Below are 20769 nucleotides of genomic sequence, written 5' to 3'. Positions count from 1 at the left end.
TTTTGGGTCTCGCATACGAGCGCACATGCGCTGCAAGGAAAAAAGACCTCTTGCTATCGCCATGGCTTTTCAGCCAAGCACGTGCACTCGTTCATTTGCCTTCAATGGCAACGCATGCACGTGAGGCGATTGACTCGCGGGAGCCAGCGGCCGCCGCCATATGCTATCAATTATCGCGGCGCCAGCCGCTGGCTCCCGCAAGTCAATCATGCAGGCCCCCTCGTTCCCCCCACCCTCCAACTAGCTCTTATCTGTACTCTCCTCTTCTAATCCCTCGGTATCTCACAGGTTCGCCCCCCTGTTCCCCAATGCCATTCACAGCTTTCAATTGATTACTTTCCCTCTATAACCAGACTGGCTTTCATCAGTCCTTCCCCCGGACTCTCATGTCTTCTTTTAATAGCCCGGTCTTTTAATTACTTCCTTTCAGTTCCATCACTTCTCCTTTGTGGGGGTTTTATCTGCCCCCTTCTCTTTCGCACCCTCACCTGTCCTCCCCAGCCCTGCAGCTGCCATGCTCGGTTCTGCTCTGCTCTCTAACACGGTTTCACTGTTCAGCGTCCGGGCTGCACACTGCTCGTGAGACCGCGAAACAAAGGTTCAGGGGTGCGATGGTTCCTACTGCCTTCCGGCACGGGTGGTGGCGGGGAATGGGCTTTGCATATGGTGGGGTTTGCAATGTGAGATCGCGGATCATGATATGCACTGGTCTAAAAAATATAGGTCAGTGGAGAATTTTTTTTCCGTGTACATTTATATCACGCGAACTCGACCTGAAGGTATTGGAGCGCTTTACATGAAGGAGCACCATTTACGCTACACAAGAACACATTCTTTTTTGGTAGGCACAGGGAGAATAAGTGATTTGCCCACAATCGCAGGATGCTGAGTCGATGCTGGTTCCCCAGTTCCACGCTCGGCCGCTCTGGCTGTTAGGCCACACCCTCTTGCCAATTGGGAGAACCTGATCACGAATATAGTTTATTTCTGTAAACACAGGCAAAAACTGCACGTGCTTCCAAATTAGGGTATGGCTCCCTGGCTATGCCACGGCAAGTTTATGTATGTGATTTACTCTGCACAAACCGACCGCCCTTCTAGTTTTAACATGGGTCCCTGCTCGTCACCAGCAGCTATTTCACTTTTTTTTCGCTTGTTAATGTTGCCTTCACCCCGCAACCAACCCCCCCCCCCCCCCCCCCCTCTCATCACCCCCTGGCAAACCTGTTCATTACCCTTTACACATATAAATCTTACCCCCTGGCCAACCAAACGCCTCTTTGTGCTCAGTAATTCTTTACACCAGTCGCCTGCTCGGAATTTGCGCCCCTCCCCGTGCAGGCACATTTAAATGCACATTGTCTGTGGAGCTCGCGCCCATGAATAAAATCACCACTGAAGTAAGTTCCTTCAGCCTTCAGGGGTCTCCAGGGTCGGTGCACCATCTCCCTGGTAAAGAATTGTAGTCCGAAACCACATCCTAATATTGACACGAGTAGACAATGAAAGTGAGTTTAAGCACTGGCTGCACATTGCTATAGCGCTCACCGCCCTCTTGACGCTACAATAATAACCTGAGTCATTCACGTCTGCTGGTATGCCTTGATTTTTTTTTTTGCAGGTTGATGTAGTGCGAAAACAACTGGAAGTTATTGGAGCTGTATGTGAGCACCAGTTACATTAGATTCGTAGTACGCTTTTCTAGTCTTACATTTTTATTGTTTGTGCTTTTTTGGGGGTGAAGTTCCAGAGGTTGCTGATAGCTGTTATTTAAGACCATTTATTGTCCTGTCGGTGGCTCGGCAAGGAGCGCTCAGCCGCCCATTAAGGTTTCAGCACATGTTAAACGTTGCACTTCGGCTAATAGAAAACATGCATTTATTTCAGCTTTCTTTTGGCGTGGACAGGGCTCTGCCTGTTGGACGCTGCGGAGATCGGGGCTCTACACATTTGTTCCCCGCTTATAAACGAGGATGTTTAATGTTGTTTTCATAATCACAAATATATTCAAATTGATGGCCACGCAGGGTTCCAGTATGTTTTTTTTAAAACAACAAAAAAAGAAATAGAAAATTGAGATGGGGTCTAACTGGCTGCAGGACGTGAAGTCACCAACGGGCTGTGTGTATAAATAATACATATATTTTTAAGTTGTCACTTAAAGCATCAGTTTGTGGTCGGCCCACCTTTGGGTGCACAGGTCTTTTTTGTGGTGACTCTGGTGACTTTTGTAAATAGGGCTGTGCAGTTCCTAATTCCTGCAGGGGCGGCTCGAGGCTCATGGCGGCCCTGGGCAGCAAGCTTAGGTAGGGGGCCCCAGAAGAGGGGGTCCGGGCAGGGCGGAGTGACGAGGGGGGGGGGTCAGGGTGTTTGGAAGTGAAACAGAGCCGGAGGCCGCCAAATCCCTGCCAGGGGCCGCCACACAAATATGAATCCATCCTCAGAGGATTACTATATTAAGGATATATATTGGCGTGGCGTCCCCTGGGGTTTAGAGGCCCTGTGCAGGTGGACAGCTTGCACATGCCTAAGGCCGCCCCTGATTCCTGCTGCGCTGTTGTGTTCTCAGTGATGACACTGGGCCCACCTCCTGGCTCACCAGCTGCCAACCCGTGTGACCCTGTTTATTTACATCCGGTATCTGCTGAATCCAACAGTGCTCAGAAGTCGTTTACACACCTTATTCGGAGCTGTGTAAACTCCAATCTTTGCTTCGCCTTTTTATTTGTTGAATTGATCAGTAGAAGCATTTCATGGTTTCCAAGTCAGTTAATTTTGACTTTCTGTTTAAAATTTGGTATTATGGGATATATCGTAATATCACAGTCGTTTGATTCTGCGGAAAGGTTCGCGGAGCAGTTGAACCAGAAACAGGAACGGACTCCACTTTCTTGCGCAAAATATATATACTTTAAAAAAATATTTATATATAATGTAAAAAGTGTAAACAGTGCAAAGGTAGTGTGCTGTGTAGCTGTGATCTTATACACATTCATGTGCTGTGTCCCACTGCCCTGTCCTAGAAGGGCTGACATACTAGGACAGGACGCATCAAGGGTTCTGAGAGCTTGGACAGGTCATGTCGCAGTGCAGGGCTCTGAAGCAGTTCACTCCCCTCCCAAAGCACAGGGAGGTGCCTGCATTGAATCATTCATTCATTCTGCATCTGACCCTGCTGTTTCCCCGGGCAAGGGACTTCTGCTTTTGTCTGTATTGTGGTGGGGGTGGAGTGCACTCTTGTCCCTGGTTCCCTTTGGCGCAACCCCAGCCCCACCCATCCGCCCACCCCTGCCATGCTGTCCGGCGAGTTGTTTGCATGCGCGACCGGAAAAAGTGCTGTGCACGTCGCACGCGCTTGTGCGCGTTCTAGCAAGCTAGTGGCCGGCAAGGTGCCGCTTTTTGAAGCAGCTACTAATGTCTCACTAGAGCAGCGCATGCTCGGACTCTAGCGAGACCTAAAATATCAAATATTTATCTGAATAACGACAAAATGACAAAAATCCAACATACACAAATCGATATATCACTTTTAAAAAGATTACTGTAAAAACATAGCTCCTAGATAAAACTCGCTCCAACGGAGGATATCTCAAAACCATGATGGGTTCTAATCCCACATTTCGGCTCCGACAGCGAGGAAGCATAGGTCAGCTGCAGGGTCACACGGATCCCGGTTACAGTACCTTGGAAAATGAGGAAAACAAGGTTGCTGCACAGCGTCGATGAGGTGTCCATTCCTTACTATAACACAAAGGGTCTCTGGTATAATATCCAGAGAACCGGAGGGTTTTAAGAGGAAAAATGGAGTATATCCTCCTTACAATTATCTTATCACAAAAAAATACTCCAAAAATACTAAGCCTGAGAATGGTTTCTAGGTAGTGTTAAACACGAGGAACTTAGGCCTTGTGTATGATAGTGGGGGCTGAATGACTGATCACTAGTGGTGTGTTGGACTTGCTAGTCATGTCCACATGTATGGAGGAAAAACACTAGTTCTTTTTAGTACCCTCACACACCCTAGTGGTGTCATGCTTCATCATTGGGTCACCCCGACTCCTAAAAGTCGAGGTGTGCTCAACCACAGTGTTGGGTAGCTCTTTGAGAGATGAAGGATAGGGAGTTATAAGATAAAATACCTCAATCAGACCCCTGGTTTCCCTTTATTCGTGGGTCTGGTTGGGTCATTAAAAAATATTTAAAAGCCGGTCTTATTTGGATTTTAATGGTCCTATGACCCTAGTGCCATTCTCAGGCTTAGTATTTTTGGTCCATTCCTTACTGCCACAGGGGCGGTGAGGCCTTAGTTCCTTACTTTTGCAGGGGAGGAGAGGCGGCTTCGGCGGCAATGCGTCAGTTCCCTATGACTGGGCAGTGTCAATGAGTTCAGGAGGCCAGACATGTCCGTTATCTACTCCACAGTGTCTGAGTTGAAGCACTGGTATCGTCAGGCATCAGGGCTGCAGTGTAAGTCGAGGAGGATGCCTTGTGCTCTTCATGAGCGATGCCCCCGCTCTGGTGCAGACAGCAGCACAACGTCGGTAAGGAGCGCTGTCGTCAGTGAGGTCAGGACTGCATTGTGAGTCCGGCGGTGCATCCCGCTCATCACGAGAGGTGGCCTTGGCTCCGGTGCAGTCAGCAGCGTCGCTGTTGGCTTTGTGGTTGCTTTTCTTGGGATGTAGCACCAACCACACAATTCCAAGGGTCCAGGATCTGGATTTGGCACCCCTTTTCAATCGAGGTTCCCAGAAGAGTCCAGGTGATGTTAGCACAGTGCAGGTGTAGTCTTTGATGGTCCTGAGACTTCTTAACAGGAGTCAAGCACGCACAATCCCTTGGAAAACCTTGGAGGCAGGATTCAGAAAGCAAAGTGCAGTCTGGTGGCTCCCAGACCAGAATCAGCAGGCCAGATTCAACAGGCAGAGTGGCAGTCCCTCCTACAGCATCCAGCTCTTCTTCCTGGCAGTATGTCCTTAATCCAGAAGTATTCTGATTTTGGGGTGTCAGAGGACAAGTAATTGTACCCCTTTCTGCCTATGAAGTAGGCAAACCTCAAAGGAAAGTCTTTGTATTGAACAAGATCCTGCCATTCCCTGACCTTACTCCAGACACACTACAGGCGGGTGGAGACAGCTTTGTGTGAAGACAGGTACAGCCCTATTCAGGTGTCAAAGACCACTCCTCCCACCACTCTAGCTCAGGAAGGGCTATCAGCCTGGTGATGGCCCATCAGGATATGCAAGGCACACCTCAGCTTCTTTTGTGCGACTATCTAGAGTGAATGCACAAGAGCCCAACTGTCACCCCACCCAGACGTGGATTGTACAGGGAGGCAGAGGCACAGAATGGTTAAGCAAGAAAATGCCCACTTTCTAAAAGTGACATTTTCAAACATGTAATTAAAAAAAGAACTTCACCAAAATATGTATATATATATATTTTGTAAACATTTTTATTGAAATAAAATACAAAACAGTCGTAGGGCATATAAGAAATCACTGTGTGCAGACATAAAGGCCATCAATCACGTAATCTGAATAAGGTACATATAGGGAGTATCTCATGAACAGCAACTCTGAGCATGGAAAGACAGTTAAATACAGATATATCTCACAATCAGTCCCAATCCCAGCCCCTAATCAGAGTCATTCTCAGTGTCAAGTGCCGGAGGATCACATAAATTACCCCTGTACTCATTCCACGGCCTCCCAGAACCGCAGCCATTTCCGCGGGCATTTCAGGTTGACATATACAGTACGTTGAGCCAGCATTGCAACATCCAGATCTGAGCACCAATCCCTGAGCGTCGGGACACTCTGAGCCCCCCAATACTTAGCTATATTTCTCTTTGCTACATCATTCCCAACGCCATCCAATCCTGAGCTGAGTGGGTAAGATCATTAGGTCCCCAGACATTTAGAAGACAGCATTTAGTGTCTGGCAATATGGATTCCTTAAGGACCTGCGACATCGTCCTCATCACCCTAGTCCAGAAATCTGCAATGAACGGGCAATCCCAAATAGTATGATAGAACGTCCCCTACTCCCCACACCTCCGCAGGCAGTACGGATGGTCAGCTCTCCCCATCGCATGCAATGCAACCCTGGTATAGTATACTCTATGCAGTATTTTCAATTGAACCAGCCGGAGTGTGGATGGAATAGCAACTTCTCTAGGGGAGGAGTGGTGCACGTCAGAGCAAAATATGTATTTTTAAATTGTGACTTCCTCGACCCCAAACTCTATCTGCTCCCAATTGGAAACTACACTTAAGATATTTCAAGGCAATCCCCATGTTACCCTAATGGAGAAATAGTCCTTGCAGTAGTGGAAAACAAAATTACCAGAATTTCATTATTAGGACATGTAAAACACAACGGTACATTTCCTACCTTTTAAATATACGGATCCCTGCCCATGGGTCTGCCTTTGTCCTACCTCAGGGGTGACTTACATGTAGTAAAAGAGAAAGCTTAGGCCTGGCAAGTGGATGCACTTGCCACGTCGAAATGGCAGTTTAAAATTGCACTCAGACACTGCAGTTGCAGGTCAGAGATATGTTTGGAGGACTACTCCTGTGGGTGGCATAATAAGTGCTGCAGGCTCACTAGTAGCATTTGATTTACAGGCCCTGGGCACACCTGGTGCACTTTACTAGTGAATCAAATATGCCAATCATGGATAAACCAATCAGCAATACAATTTAGATGGAGTGCATATGCACTTTAGCATTGGTTATCAGTGGTAAAGTGTCCAGAGTTCTAAAGCCATCAAAAACCGGTCTGGAAGAAGGCAAAATATTTGCGGATAACCCTGCAAAATAGGCCAGGTCTAACAATACTGTACTACAAAAGCAGACCGACTGTGTTTGCAGTCAGGAGAAGCCCTAAAGAGAATATGCAACGTTGGATTAGATTGAGAAAATATGTTTATAAAGTTTGCTCTCAAATCTTTCGCGCATGTCTGGTCCAGTGAAGGCACATGAGCAGATACAAAGAAAGGGAGAGCATCCACACAACTCATGCACCATTCTATGTGGGAGTAGTATGCAGCTTCCTGATGATTTCCACATATTGCTTTACATATATAAGAAAGTAACATCCTTCACTGAACCTTTATCTTACTGAACTGGTCTGTTTAAAAAAAGGCTACAGCTCAGAATTAAATAATCAAAGACTCTATAGTGAGTGACTAAATAATGACTTACTTTGACCCCCAACAGTGTCCCTAGCCCCTGTGACAAAGGTGTGGTCCTGATCCAAGTCTGCATGGATGAAACTGTACTTTTCTGCATGTGTCACCCGAGCAATTACCATGACCAAACAGACACATTCACATCAGATTGAGTGAGAAGCTTTTGCCATCCTTTGGTCTTTAGTCCTCCATGTTTCTCAAAGGACAGCCATTCCAAGCGTATATAGACTATAAGCTGCAAAAAGCAGCCTTTATGAGCCACGGCTCCTCACCCTACCATCTGCTCAGAAAGTAGACATTCCAGCTACAAGAGTGTCAAATGACGGTAAGTATTAATCCAAGCTACTTCCTCTCATGCCACCGTGAAAGGCCACAGCACTGGAGAAGATAGAAGGGTAAAACCCTGACAAACATTCATGAGCGGTCAGAAATCTGACTTACCCAAGGCAATCACAATATTGGAAGAAATTACTGAACAATTGATAGCTGAAGCATGTCTGCACATTGTCACAGAGGAAAACCAGCTCAACAGGTGCTAGAATGCAACATCTATTAAATGCAAGATGTACAGGAGAATCCTACCACTTTTATAAAAATCAAATAGGGGGCATGGACGTGACACATACCAAGATGGCCATGTGCAGAGTTAGTTTTAATGGATCCCCCATGGGAATGTGTAATATATATGCAGATCAGAAAGGGGCCCCAGCGGCTCGAAATAAAGGGGCAAGCTAAAAATATCTGAGGGATAACCAAGAATTGTGATTTCCATGCCTCAGCGGCAGAAATCTAAATTGTGGCTGCAAGTGTTGAAGCAGTAACTTAAAGGATCCTGACACAAAGTTGCGGCAGCTGGAAATCTCCCTGGGCAGAGGGACAGGGAGGGTGTAATATGCAGCAGCAAAGACAAGACTACTAGACTGGGAAAGTAGCAGATGTCAGCTGGATAAGATGGTCCTTGCAGCCAGGCGACGAGCTGAAGACTGTTTAAAATGAGGTGGGGAGCAGCAGGGGCATTGAAGGAAGGACCTTCTACCCTAGAACTAGAAACTTATATATGAAATAATTGCAGATGATCCTACAACCTTGAGATGTATGACTGGGAGAAGTAGTAAATGCCCTTTACTTCTTACTGATTGTGTGAAAGCATCCCTTTGAGGAATTGGTGTACTGGAGCACATTGAGACCTGTGATTGAAGATGGGCTAAAGGTACAGAGTGAAGAGTCCATTCAATTGTGCCACGATAAAAAAGGGTTCTAGGGTCTTATTCAAAGCACAATGTCTGACAGGCCTGGACTCACATACTAGGAGTACAACTGCTTGAAAATGGCTGAGCCTTCCACCACATAGAGAGAAAGAAGAGAGTACTGAGATGGGGTAACTAAAAGACAAACTTTAACTGAAAGACAACACAACCCATGCAGTCAAAGAGACATACTCAGAAGAAAGTACATAGCTTCTTTGGAAAGCCCTAATGGTGACAGCACAAGATGTCTGAGGCAGGGAATAAAACTCCAAACCAAAGCCCAGAGCAAGCCTGTTCAATTACTTTGACAAAGTCAGTTCTTATAACCAGGATCCAGTCTTTAATGAACAAACTATGAGAGGAGATTGAAGGAGATAGAGCATCTCTGTAATTTGATCTGGTTGAAAAGATTGTTGACCTGTGACCAAATGTGGATTTTGCAGCATCAGAGTCAAAGCAGAAGTCCAAGTCCATAAGCAGGAAGAAAAGAAAACCACACTTGCAGAGAGACTCATTGCCTTTAAAGAGCGAGCTGACATAAATACCCAAAAGGTGGAGGACTTAGAAAATCGCACATGAAGAGAGAACATTCAAGTTCATTGATTGCAAGAGGAGACAGAAGGAGTGGACATGGATGTATTAGTGATATTTTTTTTCGCAAACCTATTTGGAGACAACCAAACTTAAGTTGAAATGGACCATGTGAATAGAGGTTGTCAGACTCAGGGAAAAGTAGAGGACCAATAATTATACTAGAAAAGCTCCACAACTATCAAATTAGAAAGACTGTGCTAAAGCAGCACAAAGCAGACAATTAATATGTAATGGATTTACATGCTCTCTCTTTCAGGATATTGCCCCATCAACTCTCGCCAGAAGTCAAAAGTTTCAATCCTGTACCGACAAACTGAGAGGAAACAAAATTTAAAACAGCTGCATTTTCCCCTTGGCGCAGCCTTTGAATTTCTGAATAAGTCATTTAAAATACCAAATCCCAAATGCCGGGCTTCCGACTAGAGGACCATTTATTTGTCAATCTGATCTGGAGACCGTGAGAGTGGGAAGGGAGGAGATAGAGGAAGGAAAGTTGTCCAAGAACACAGAAGAGCATGATCGTATGCAAAACCCAGGAAAAAAGCACACTTAAAGGACTAGATTGACTCTCACTGACACCAGAGATTGAAGCAAGTGCAGTGGGGGAGGATTGAGAAAAGCAAAGCTATATCACAGAAAAATAGTAGCTCCAGAGACACCATGTTAAAACGGCTATCACTCAGAATCTGATCCATAACTGAGAGATGGGGAAACTCACACTTTTGAATCTCTGCATCACACTAGATGGAAATTCAATATGAAACCATGGAAGGCCTCAATCCTGAAGATGAATTATTGGTAGCCTCATCTTTATGGAGCACACAAACACCCACGATGGTCAAAGAGGGCTTCTTATGAGATGGAAGGCCAACAACGGTACTGTTAGCCACGTCATGCTCTTTGCATGCTTTTTGTAGTTATTGTTATAAGATGTTGTAGAAAGTTTGGCAGAGAGTATCAGATCTCTGGTATTTTCTTTCAGATAGATATTGCCAGTATATAGATAGTGGAAGGGAGCATAAAATCAGCTGTTACAAGGAAGGCCTGTTGTGGAGGAAGAGTCAATCTGTACTACACTCTCATAGGTAACCATCTTATGCTGATGAAGGCTGTAAGAAATTGGGTTATTAGTGGTGAAGGATGTGAATCCTGCACATATAATAAGTGCACAATTGTCTTTTTACTAGAAACCAAGCATCCCATTGTAGCACTTGACTCTCTCAGCGTAGTGAATTAGAGCAGTTCAAGGTCTACTTATGGGAGGTGGTTTGGACTATTAATCTCAATTTGCTGCTATGCAGCAACAACACGCAATAAATTATTTTCTAGTCAGTGCTCTTTTTAATGAAAAAAAGGAAAAAAACATTTATTACACACACACACTACTAAATACTATGCATTAAAACAGAAATATATACATCAGGTGGATGGACATACCTTTGGTGGGTCATGAAACCCATAATCACAATGCTCTTTCAACTTTATCCGGTGTAACATTACAATATGGAGGGAGGGTTGTTACTATACATAAGGTAGGCCTTCTTGCTTTGGCAGTACGTCATCACATTAATATCAATAACCACATGTTATGATTTACCATCATACCATCATTAAAAACCCATAGGATCAATATCGGGATTGGGATCAATATTAGGCCTGGGCAGTGAACTTTGCTCTGTTTGCACAGTTTTCTGCACTTTGCAAAGTTCGCGGAGTGCAGAAAACTCTGCATTGCAATGTGCAGCGGAGTTTTTTCCCCGATCACGAACGTTAAGTTCGCGATTGCGAACAGTAGAATTTCTACCCGAGTTTCAGGAATACCAGCACAAACTGCAGTTCACACTGCACTCCGCCACTCGCGGTATTCGCAGAGTTTTTTTTGTAACTTTGCAGAGTTTCAGGTAGCAAAACTCCACGTACTACGCCCAAGCCTAAACAATATTCCTATTTAAATGCATTTACTATAAGCATAAGCGTTACATAGTTTGCCATTAAAATGGTCAAAGCATTATAAATGAAGCATTGACATTCAAATCAATATAACGCATGTATTAGCTATTAAGTTATGCTTTACTTTTTGTAGGACACATAATGCAGTCAACCACAAGGGGTCACTCCACAACCTGAATCTGAGAACATAAGCTGAAACTCAGCCAGTGGTTGAATGAAAATAAGGTACATTTCTTCTAGGGCCATGCTTCTAAGACCTCAGGAGACTTTGGGTTGTGAAGCATTTCTTGGATGGAACTACACCTCCTGTAGGTCCTCACAGCACCTTGATAAAACGTTGGTGGTGCCCCTGCCCATGCTGTGTCTGCTCAGAAGCCATAACATATACCTTTGTGGATTTTATGTCCTCCTTTGATCTCCAGACTAATTTTACAAAATCTCATATGTCTTGCGGCCCTAAGTGTGGTTCCCGCTCTAATATGTCAAATAGTACCCAGTATCTGAGTAGTATTAATACTTTTTCTTATTTGGGCATTACTTTTTCTACCCAAGGATCATGGTCATCTAATAATGCTCTCCTCACCACCAAATGCTCCATAGATAATGGGTCGTTACACAGTGTCCCACAACCTAGGGGGTTGGGGAGGCTCCCTTGTCCACATACTACACATATATAGATCACCATGTTTGCCTATCGCTATGTATAGGGATGAGGTGTGGGGGATTTTCTAACTGTATGACTATTCAGCTTGAAGAAATCAGGTTTTGCAGAAAACTTTTGCCAGCCCATCTTTTAGCCTCACATTTTGTTTGCCATCAAGAACTTGGGCTTCTCTATATTGTCGATCTGATTAGGGTGCGACCAGTCTTGTTATGGATTGCCATTTGGCAAAACCCTAAAGCGATAATAAGAGATTGTCTCTCTCTAAAGTATTATCAATTCCTTGGGTTGCATTTACAAAGTCTGAAATCACAAAAAATCAGATTCAATCTTTTTTCACCGACCCGCTAACATTTGATGGCATAAATAAGAAGGCTGTGGCCGACGCAATTTATGATTTTGAGGAATCGAGGCGACTGATCGACATGGAGGGGAAGTCAAGTGTGGTTTAATACCTATATTTGTGTGAATCCAAATGTACTACTGGTTAGATCACGCTTGCTCTTACCCACTGGAAGTCTTCTTTGCTTTACATCTGAAAGTATGAAATATTTGCTCTGGTTTCCCCCGTGTTATGTGAAAAATCTTGAAACCACCCCCTGCCTCTGTGATGTATCTGGATAATTAATGCTTCATTGTATGTTTTCCTGTAAATGTTATGCAAAGTATACCCGACTCTTTTTAATTCCCTTCTTAAAGAAGCCCTGTTGTGTAGGCCAATGCAGACCTGCTTTTAGATTTCTATTGCTGCTTATAAATGAAGAAGCTGTTTTGTATGTCGGGCCCTTTTTCAAATTTGCTATTCGTGCACACAGGTCGATGCTGTTGTAAATCTTTGCTGTTATAATTGTTTTTAATAGGTATGTCGCCTGTGCTGCTATGAATTGTGTTGTTTAATGCATACTTTTATGGATGATAGAATATATCCGAATAAAGGATTATTGAGGTGAATATGCAAGTAGGGCCCTCACAGTGCATTATCAGGGTGCTCCTTGGCCTGTTTTTATGAATACTTTATTCGCGGTTTTCCAGCTGGGCAGCTCCTTTTGTTGTCACTATAAGGCAGACTCGCTAAGCACTAATTTTGACCCTGTCCCTTTTAAGTCCAAGGTGCCCGTGCCCCCCCTCCACACGTGGGCATTCTCCCTCCCACGTCTTCGCAGGTGGTGTGTGGTGAGGCAGCTCCCCTTCCCTTCCCTTCCCTTTCCTCTAGTCACAGGCATGGGGTGCAGGAGGAGTTACAGATGGAGGGAGAGCATGGTGGTGCTCAATATGGCATCCTCAAGGTGCCTCCCACCCGGTGCAGGGATCAACGGGGGGTGCCATAGGTGCCCCATAGTCCGCCATTTGCCGTCCTTGCACCCATGAGGGCCCTGCTGGGGGCTCCCAAAGCTGTTGCCCAATGCCTTTTTGTGCTGCCAAGGCCGGCACCAAAAGGCAGTGGGAAACTGCCATCGTAATCCCTCGGCCGGAAAGAGCCGGCTGGGGGATTACTGTGGGCCTTCCGAATGGCGGACGGGCTCTCTGAGCCCATCGTAAGCCATTCGGAAGACTGATTTGGATTCCCTTCCGACCGAGCCCATCTAAATGGCTCGGTCGGAAGGGAATCTGAATCTGTGATTACGATGCGGGCAGGAGGGCTCCAACCGACGGTCAGAGCCCTTCCTGCCTGCATCGAAATCGGCCCAATGTCTTTACGACAAACTAAGGCAACCAACCAGCCTCTGCATCCTAAACACAATAGCCACAAACCAACAAATATTTTTTTTCTGTATAAACAAATAAGTCAAACACCGTACAGTACGTCTTAAATGTCTAACAAAAGAAATACTTAATACTCCCTCTCCAAAACTTATAGGGGGCAAAATAGTACAAGATAACCATCCATAAATGCCTTGATGGACAGCCTATCCAACATTGGAATATCATGAAAAATTCAGGCAAGCCAATGACTAAAATTGGTTGACTGACAGCCCCACCCTGTTTATATACGTATTATACAGTTTTGAAGAATTGATGAGATGAAGATCTCAGAAAGCGAAACCTGTTAGCTAGTGATAGTAAGTACACAATGAGGCCTCTTTAGGCTCCTGATGCCATCAGTTTTGTCAACTTATTTCAGGAAGAATCACAACATAGAATAAGAATAACATTTTCTGCATCTTTGCTTTCCTTGCACCTCTTTAGTCTGAATTATCTTTAGACTTTTCAAAACAATGTTTCTAGCCTAATAAACTAAGGGACATTTCACAACAAAATATGAACACGCTATATCCACCTGAATTTGCATACTTCCTCCTCCAGCATTGGATGCTAGGTTCTATCATGTTTCGCACTTAAGATGTTTGGTTCTTACCCAAATCCACTTTTATCAGACAGAGCTGCCATTAGCGTTGAGTTATATCTGAAAATTAGACAGTATCTACTTCTTCAAGACAGTATGCAGGATACTAAGCATATCCATGTTTTCCACAAGCAATTTCTGAAATGTATTTAGTGATGTTTTAGATGCAATATTTTAGCCACCAGGAAACTTAAAGTTTTACTTAATTTGTGTTTTTCCATAGACATACTTTCTCTGGGTGTCCAGCAAGCATTGCCTTCAGATCCACCACAATGTAATGAGGTAAGTGCCCCCAACCTCAGTGTAATGGAGTGTGTATCTGTAAATGTAATGAAGTGAATGATCCCCATCACCACGTGCGTTTCTCCCACCACACCGCAAATGTAATAAAGAGCATGTACCCCCCAGTGTCAGAGGTCTTATCAACTCTTCCATTTTTGCCTCAATTTTTCCTTCTAAGGTGCTAATCAATAGGGCAAGTTGCTCAAGATGTATTTCTGGGTGGCTAAGGAAGGTCGGAATTGTATCACAGGCAGGTTGAGCACAACTGATGGGAGACGGCGCCTTATATGGTCTATGATTACTCCAGACTTGTTATACAAAAACATCAAGGATGATTGCATAGAGGAAATTGCGAATTGTATTCAAGAAGGTTCAGACCCGTGCCAGGGTCTTAGTGCTTTTCAAAGCCTATCGGACAAGGTGTCTCAGAAGATGTTGGTTCCAGTAAAGAACACAGAGATCGGGGGACCAAGATGGTTTAATCATGACTGATTATCTTTTGACCAGGACGTCAGGAAGGTTGCAGGAAGCTGCTTCAATATCATTAAGTCACTGAAAAAGTTCTTTGACTTTCTCCCCATAGACTCAAGATAGGCAGTGGCAGTGGCCTTAATTCTTGCACGTCTTGACTACTGTAACGGTTTGATGGCAGGCGTTAAAAAGAAAAACACCCTCAGAAAACTCCAAGGCGTGCAACACGCAGCAGCCAGACTTGTTCTCAAGCTACCCAGGAGATCATCTGCCTCGGAAGCTCTTAAAACAATGCATTGGCTACCACTCCCTAAAAGAATATTGTTTAAAATCTTAATAATAGCATTCCGTGCATTCAATGGCATTGGCCCGATTTATCTCATCAAACGATTTCCTCACTACAATCCTGTAAGGTCTTTAAGATCCTCAGGTCAGAACCTGATCAAGCCACTAAAATTCAAACTCAAGACCAAAGGAGGCAAGTCTCTGTCTTTTCTATCCGGGAAAGTGTGGAATTCTATTCCTATCCACCTCAGATCTCTAACCCAGGAAAACCAATTCAGAAAACAACTTAAAACGTGGATTTATTCCCTTTCTGATGATTATGTAATGTCCTTCATTTAGTTTCTTCTCTGTTTCCGATCTTTTGCACACTTTGTAGTTAGCGCCAGGATGCTCCTTTCGGAGCGATTGTTTGCGCTTTATAAATATACAAAATATATAAATAATATAGTGTTCTAAGGCGGCACGTAATCTAAGGTTAGCTCTGGCAGCTAATCCCAGAATAAAGGAGAATGTTCAACAGTGCCGGAAAGAATACAAATCCGTTATCGCCAAGCGCAAGGAATTTTTAAGAGAAGAGGTATGGGCTGAGATTCTTGACCCCTCTATCCTGAAGTGTAGCTCTAGATTCTGGGCGGTAGTAAAGAGACCTTTCCTGGTTCAGGACCCAGGGGATGGACTGAAATGCTGCATAACAAAGGAGGAGTGGGAAATTCATTTCAAGCAATTGTATTGCTGTACGACGAATGATAATTGTAATCTTTCTCCTTGCAATAGTGGTGCTACTATTAGGTTTGATAGAGGCGAGGTTATTGAGGGTATAGTGGGACTTACAGCCGGGAAGGCTCCTGTCCTGATGGGATCCCTCCAGACTTATATAAGTCTGAGCCTAGCATTTGGGCACCCATATTAGAGTCGGTCTTTAACGCAGCTGCTAAAATTGGCTGCCCTCAGTCATGGGGGGTTTCTACGATTGTCCCAGTTTCTAAGAAGGGGGACAAGGGTAGCTCACTTTGTTACAGACCTATTTCATTAATAGACTCTATGGTTAAAATAGTGGGCAGAATTCTATTGCAGAGACTTTCTGACTGGGCGCTGGAAAATAATATCATGTCCATCTCTCAGTATGGTTTGTGCAGTGGACGCTCTACTATTACGCAGTACACTGTTGCTCAAAGGCGTACTGTCCACCTTGCCTTCATGGACTTGTCATCTGCTTTCGACTGTGTAAACAGGGGAAAGCTGTGGCAGTCCATGAGGGATAAGGGTGTTGACAGCGGGATTGTCAATTTCCTTGTCGATTTACACAGCAATACTAGTTCTAATGTTAGGTATTCTCAAGATCTGTGCGTAACTTTGACATCAGAAAGGGTGTGCGTCAAGGATGTATTCTCGCCCCCTTTCTTTTTAATTTTTATATTAATGAGCTTGATAGCGTATTGCAGAATGTAAAGGCTGACTGCCCCAGAGTTGGCAGGCGTGGTATTCCTGTTCTTTTATACGCAGATGATGTAGTTTTATTTCTAGAACCGAAAGGGGTCTTCAAGCTTTACTAAATGCTTTTAAAATGTTCATGAACGATAGAGACCTCCTGGTCAATAACTCCAAATCTTTCGTCATGCAAGTTGGCCAACAACCTAGAAGGAACTTTTTATTTAAAATAGATGATGTAGCAATCCCCATTTTGAAATCATTCTCGTATCTTTGGGTCCTTTTTGATACCAAACTTAGTTGGGGTCCTCACCTTGATGAAAAAAAAAGGGAATTGGCAAGGGTGAATGCTTCTATTTTTAACTTTGCATCGAAATTGGGGAAAAACCCCAATAATGCCATGCTGAAACTTTACAATGCAAAATCAATGGCAACTGCCGTTTATGGTAGTGAATTATGGGGTTATGTGGCCGGTGAGCAGCTGCAGATTGCTGAAAACTCTTTTATGAAAAGTCTCCTGTGTGTCCCAGCAGGTACATCTAATTTTGTAGTACATGAAGAGTTAGGGTCGCAATATTTATGTGACATTTTTTCTTTACACCCGCTGACTTGTTGGTTAAAACTGTGGCTGAATCAGGACATACCACTGACACATTTGATTGTGAGAGATTATCTGTCTCAGGATAAGGCAATGGGCACCCCTTGGTTAAAATATTTGAAATCCAGTTTTTCCAGGCTCGGCCGTTTGGACTTGTTTGAACACCCGAGCGGGATTGTAAAGGGTGATGTGGAGGTAACTAAGCGAGCCTTCCTTATGGACAGAAAAGTCAAAAGAGAAAAAGAGGAGCTCCTGAAACCCAGTGTAAGAAAATTTGTTATGTTAAAAACATGTGAAACGATGGAGCCATATTTGACGGGCTCGATGACCTCCCATGAGAAGTTCCTGTTAATAAGGTTTAGGTTAAATCTCTTCCATCATCTGCTGATTAGACCAAAAAATGATATCTTTAATAAACTCGCAGGATCCGGTGGCTGCGACGGAAAGTCTCCACAGGATATTCTGCATTTTATATTTTTAAGTAAATTTTACGAATACCCGCGCAAACGCTATCTAGTATCTCTTTTAAAGAAACTCAATTTTAATTCAGACCAGCATTAATGTATCTGCAACTTTTGCATAGTGACAGTATTCTCCAAGTTACTGAATTTTTAAAATTGTCTGTTAAGTTGAGAAATTGTTTGGACCAGTGACGGTTCCTTTTGCTGACTGAATTATCTTTATAATGAATTTGTATGTATGGAATACGCTTTACCTTTGCACTTCACCCATCATGTTCTATAACTATCGTGTTTTAAATTGTTTAATATTGTATATGTACTTTTATGGTTTGAATCAAAACCGAAATAAAGTCTCTATTGAATTGAATTGAATTGAATTGAGATGAACATCATCACACTCATTGAATATACACAGGTGACTGTTTTCTCCAAACTTTGGCTTATATCTTATATCTTCTAGTTGCTCCCCCGTGTCCCCCTCCCCCCTGGGGTTACACTGTGTACTCCGATGTTCACAGGTGAGTATCCACAACCTCATGAAACAACCTGGGAATGCCACCCACCACAGGGTAAACAGGTGGACTCCCTTCACTCATTAAATATATGCATCACCCATGACTGGTGAGCGCTCCTCTACAAATTAAATAAACCAGCTTAGTGCCACAAACCCCAAACTTAACTAGGTGCTTACCCACCACCAATATGTAGCAAGGCGTCTAACAAATTCCGAACATGTACCTACGAGAGTGCCCCCGCACTAATTGAATTTATCCCATGACTGTTTCAGCCCTAATATTTAACAAGTTTGTCAGTTCTTACCCCACATGTTACAAGGTCAATGCAACCACTGCTAAACGAGTACACCCACAGAATGTGCACCTTTCTTCCACTTACAAATGTATCTGGGGAAGTGGTTCCCATGTCAGATGTAACCATTTGAGTCATATACAGCACCCAACATCCCTCATCACTGACCTCATACAGGAAAACAAATATCTAATGAACTAACTAAGAAACAACAAAATCAACAAATGATTGATGAACGAAAACTGAAATCCTAGGTCTATGACTCACAAACATGGTGAACACCAAAAAGAATTGAGGAGAGCCATAAAAGTCTGAAATGTCTAGAACAATGAAGAAATCGTATTCAACATAGGGCCAGGAGGAAACCTTGTTTAAAATCAAAGGCATGCTAAGGAGCTAATTAATACTTTGAAAAAGTGGAAGCATTGACGTAATTCTTCAGTGCTCCTAACCTGCCAAACTTGTGGCTCCCCCACTTTATTTTGAGGCATGGTGGAGAACAATTGACATTAGCCCCAACGTGCACGGAGAAAGCTCCCTGTATGTGAGGCCCGTTGGTCTTTCTTTTCAAGAAACAAACTGCTGTATTGAAAGTTGTTTTCTTGGAAACAAAACAAATTTGCTGATGGGGCTTATAAAACATGGCTCCTACTCCCTTCAGTGGCAACAGCAGAGTCCTCACATTATTGGGTCGGCTTAGGCAAGAGGGATCCTAGCATGCCTGGTGGGAACTCTATATATGATAAGTGGTCCTCTGTCAAGGGAACAGAGGCAATGGTTTCAACTGACCTGGTGGGCCAGTGGGATGCCTGCCAGGATCTAAAAGATACCCATGCGTTCAAACGTAAACGAAGATATGGTATGGTAGGCCTACTAAAGAGGTGGGCATGGTGGCTCCACCATAACCCACAAAGCAACTGGTGCCCCTGCCTAAAGAAGAGTGAATTCTACTCAAATCCACCACTATCCAGTATATATGTGGATAAAAGCAATCTGTTCCAGAAATAATGGGTCTGCAAGTCTAGCATTCCATGGAGTGTATCAGAAAAGCTAATGATGGAAATTTTTTAGTGAGGTAAAATCCTGAATACCTGCACCACAATAGCTTGTCAAACCCAAGAATGAACAAAGTACAGACCTATTTTCTATGGCCAGCAGAAACATAAGGGTCTCAAAGTTTTCAGTGTCAGGTGGCATGTCCTCCTGGAAAATGAGTTGTCCATTGAACTTCAGCTCAAGCTGACAACAATCAAGTTTTTTTATCTACTAGTTATCTGCACCTTTTAACCAGGTGTAGGAAGAGGGAGTATTATGTTCGATGCTGGCTAGGCTTCACAATGCAATACTCTAGCAATACTCCAAAGATGGTCCTTGAATTCACAATTCTAAATCCTTCGCTCACTACTGGTACAGTGGCAAAGGGCAGTCCGGCTTTACTAGAGGAACATGTGTTAATTATTTCAGAGTACCAACAGGGATGATAAATAATTGACACGACTCGAAAGAATTCCAACACCAATTTATAGCAATAAACCAGATTTCTATATAATTTTAGACACCAAAATTAAGCAAATCAGATCAGTATAACTGGAGTTATGGATTTTAGAAGCCATATTAAATTAGTCAAAACTGTACTGCTCATTTTATCATTGCAGTCAATGGGAAAATGCACTAGTGACAATCGGAATTTGCAGATCGAGTGCGTGAAACCCAAGTAGGGTAAAGGTGATGCGGGTCCCAGAACCAAGCTATGTCAGTCCGTTAGATTTTACCTGGCTCGAGAAGCTAGGGTGCATAGTTGTCTTTGCTGTCCTTGCTGTCCTTGGTGCTGAAGCAGGAGCTGCAGGAGAGCTGGTTTTACCTCTTACACTGTGTTGGTGGGGAGCAGGGTGCAAAAAGTAGACAACAAAGCCACTGCTGATATCAGATTAAGGTTTTGCAGAGTCCCATACAGGTGAAGCGTTGAGTAAAGGAGGTGGTTCCCAGATTGGTGACAAACAAGCCTTGGCAGCCGTAGGCACAGCATAAAATTAATTAGACGTCTGAAGGGAACATGAAAGCCGCCTGAAACTTTGTGGAGTTTAAGACTACATTTCTCACAATGCACTGGACCATCTACATCTGGGCGATCGCTCAGAGTGCCCGATGGCCATCGATTCTTTTGTTCTGGTACATTTTTACCTGCGATTGCACGGGACTAGTGCCACTAGTCCGGGGGGGTTTGGTGATGCCTTTGGGTCTCAAAGCGGTCCCTCTGTCTGGAGAAACTGAGCTTTGGTCTAGAATGAACCGTGGTTGTGCAGTTCCAAGAAGGTTGCCACGTGTGCAGAGTATCAGACCTTTGGTTTGTGCAGCTCCTGTTGTTGCAGACACTGTTCTATTTTATTTTGCCCTTGTTGCAAGTCAGCACAGAGTGGAGGTTTCGGTGTCAGGGGTAGTCCTTAGA

The 20769-nt window shown here is 43.9% G+C and overlaps 1 protein-coding gene across 2 annotated transcripts in view; it reads left to right on the top strand.

Annotated features, from left to right (window-relative positions):
• The window catches only part of LOC147702143 (proton channel OTOP2-like), a 340145-nt gene that overhangs the window by 113497 nt on the left and 205879 nt on the right, over window positions 1-20769 (top strand). For both annotated transcript variants that reach the window (XM_086930791.1, XM_086930790.1), the window contains exon 4: window positions 14215-14273. In XM_086930791.1, the coding sequence (XP_086786917.1) occupies window positions 14215-14273 (59 nt within the window). The remainder of the gene's footprint in view (window positions 1-14214; window positions 14274-20769) is intronic.

This window comes from Lissotriton vulgaris, chromosome 7 (assembly GCF_964263255.1).
Source record: "Lissotriton vulgaris chromosome 7, aLisVul1.2, whole genome shotgun sequence".
NCBI classification, from domain to species: Eukaryota; Metazoa; Chordata; class Amphibia; order Caudata; family Salamandridae; genus Lissotriton; species Lissotriton vulgaris.
The sequence above is the reverse complement of the archived record's forward strand: the minus strand, read 5'-3'. Positions and strand labels throughout refer to the sequence as shown.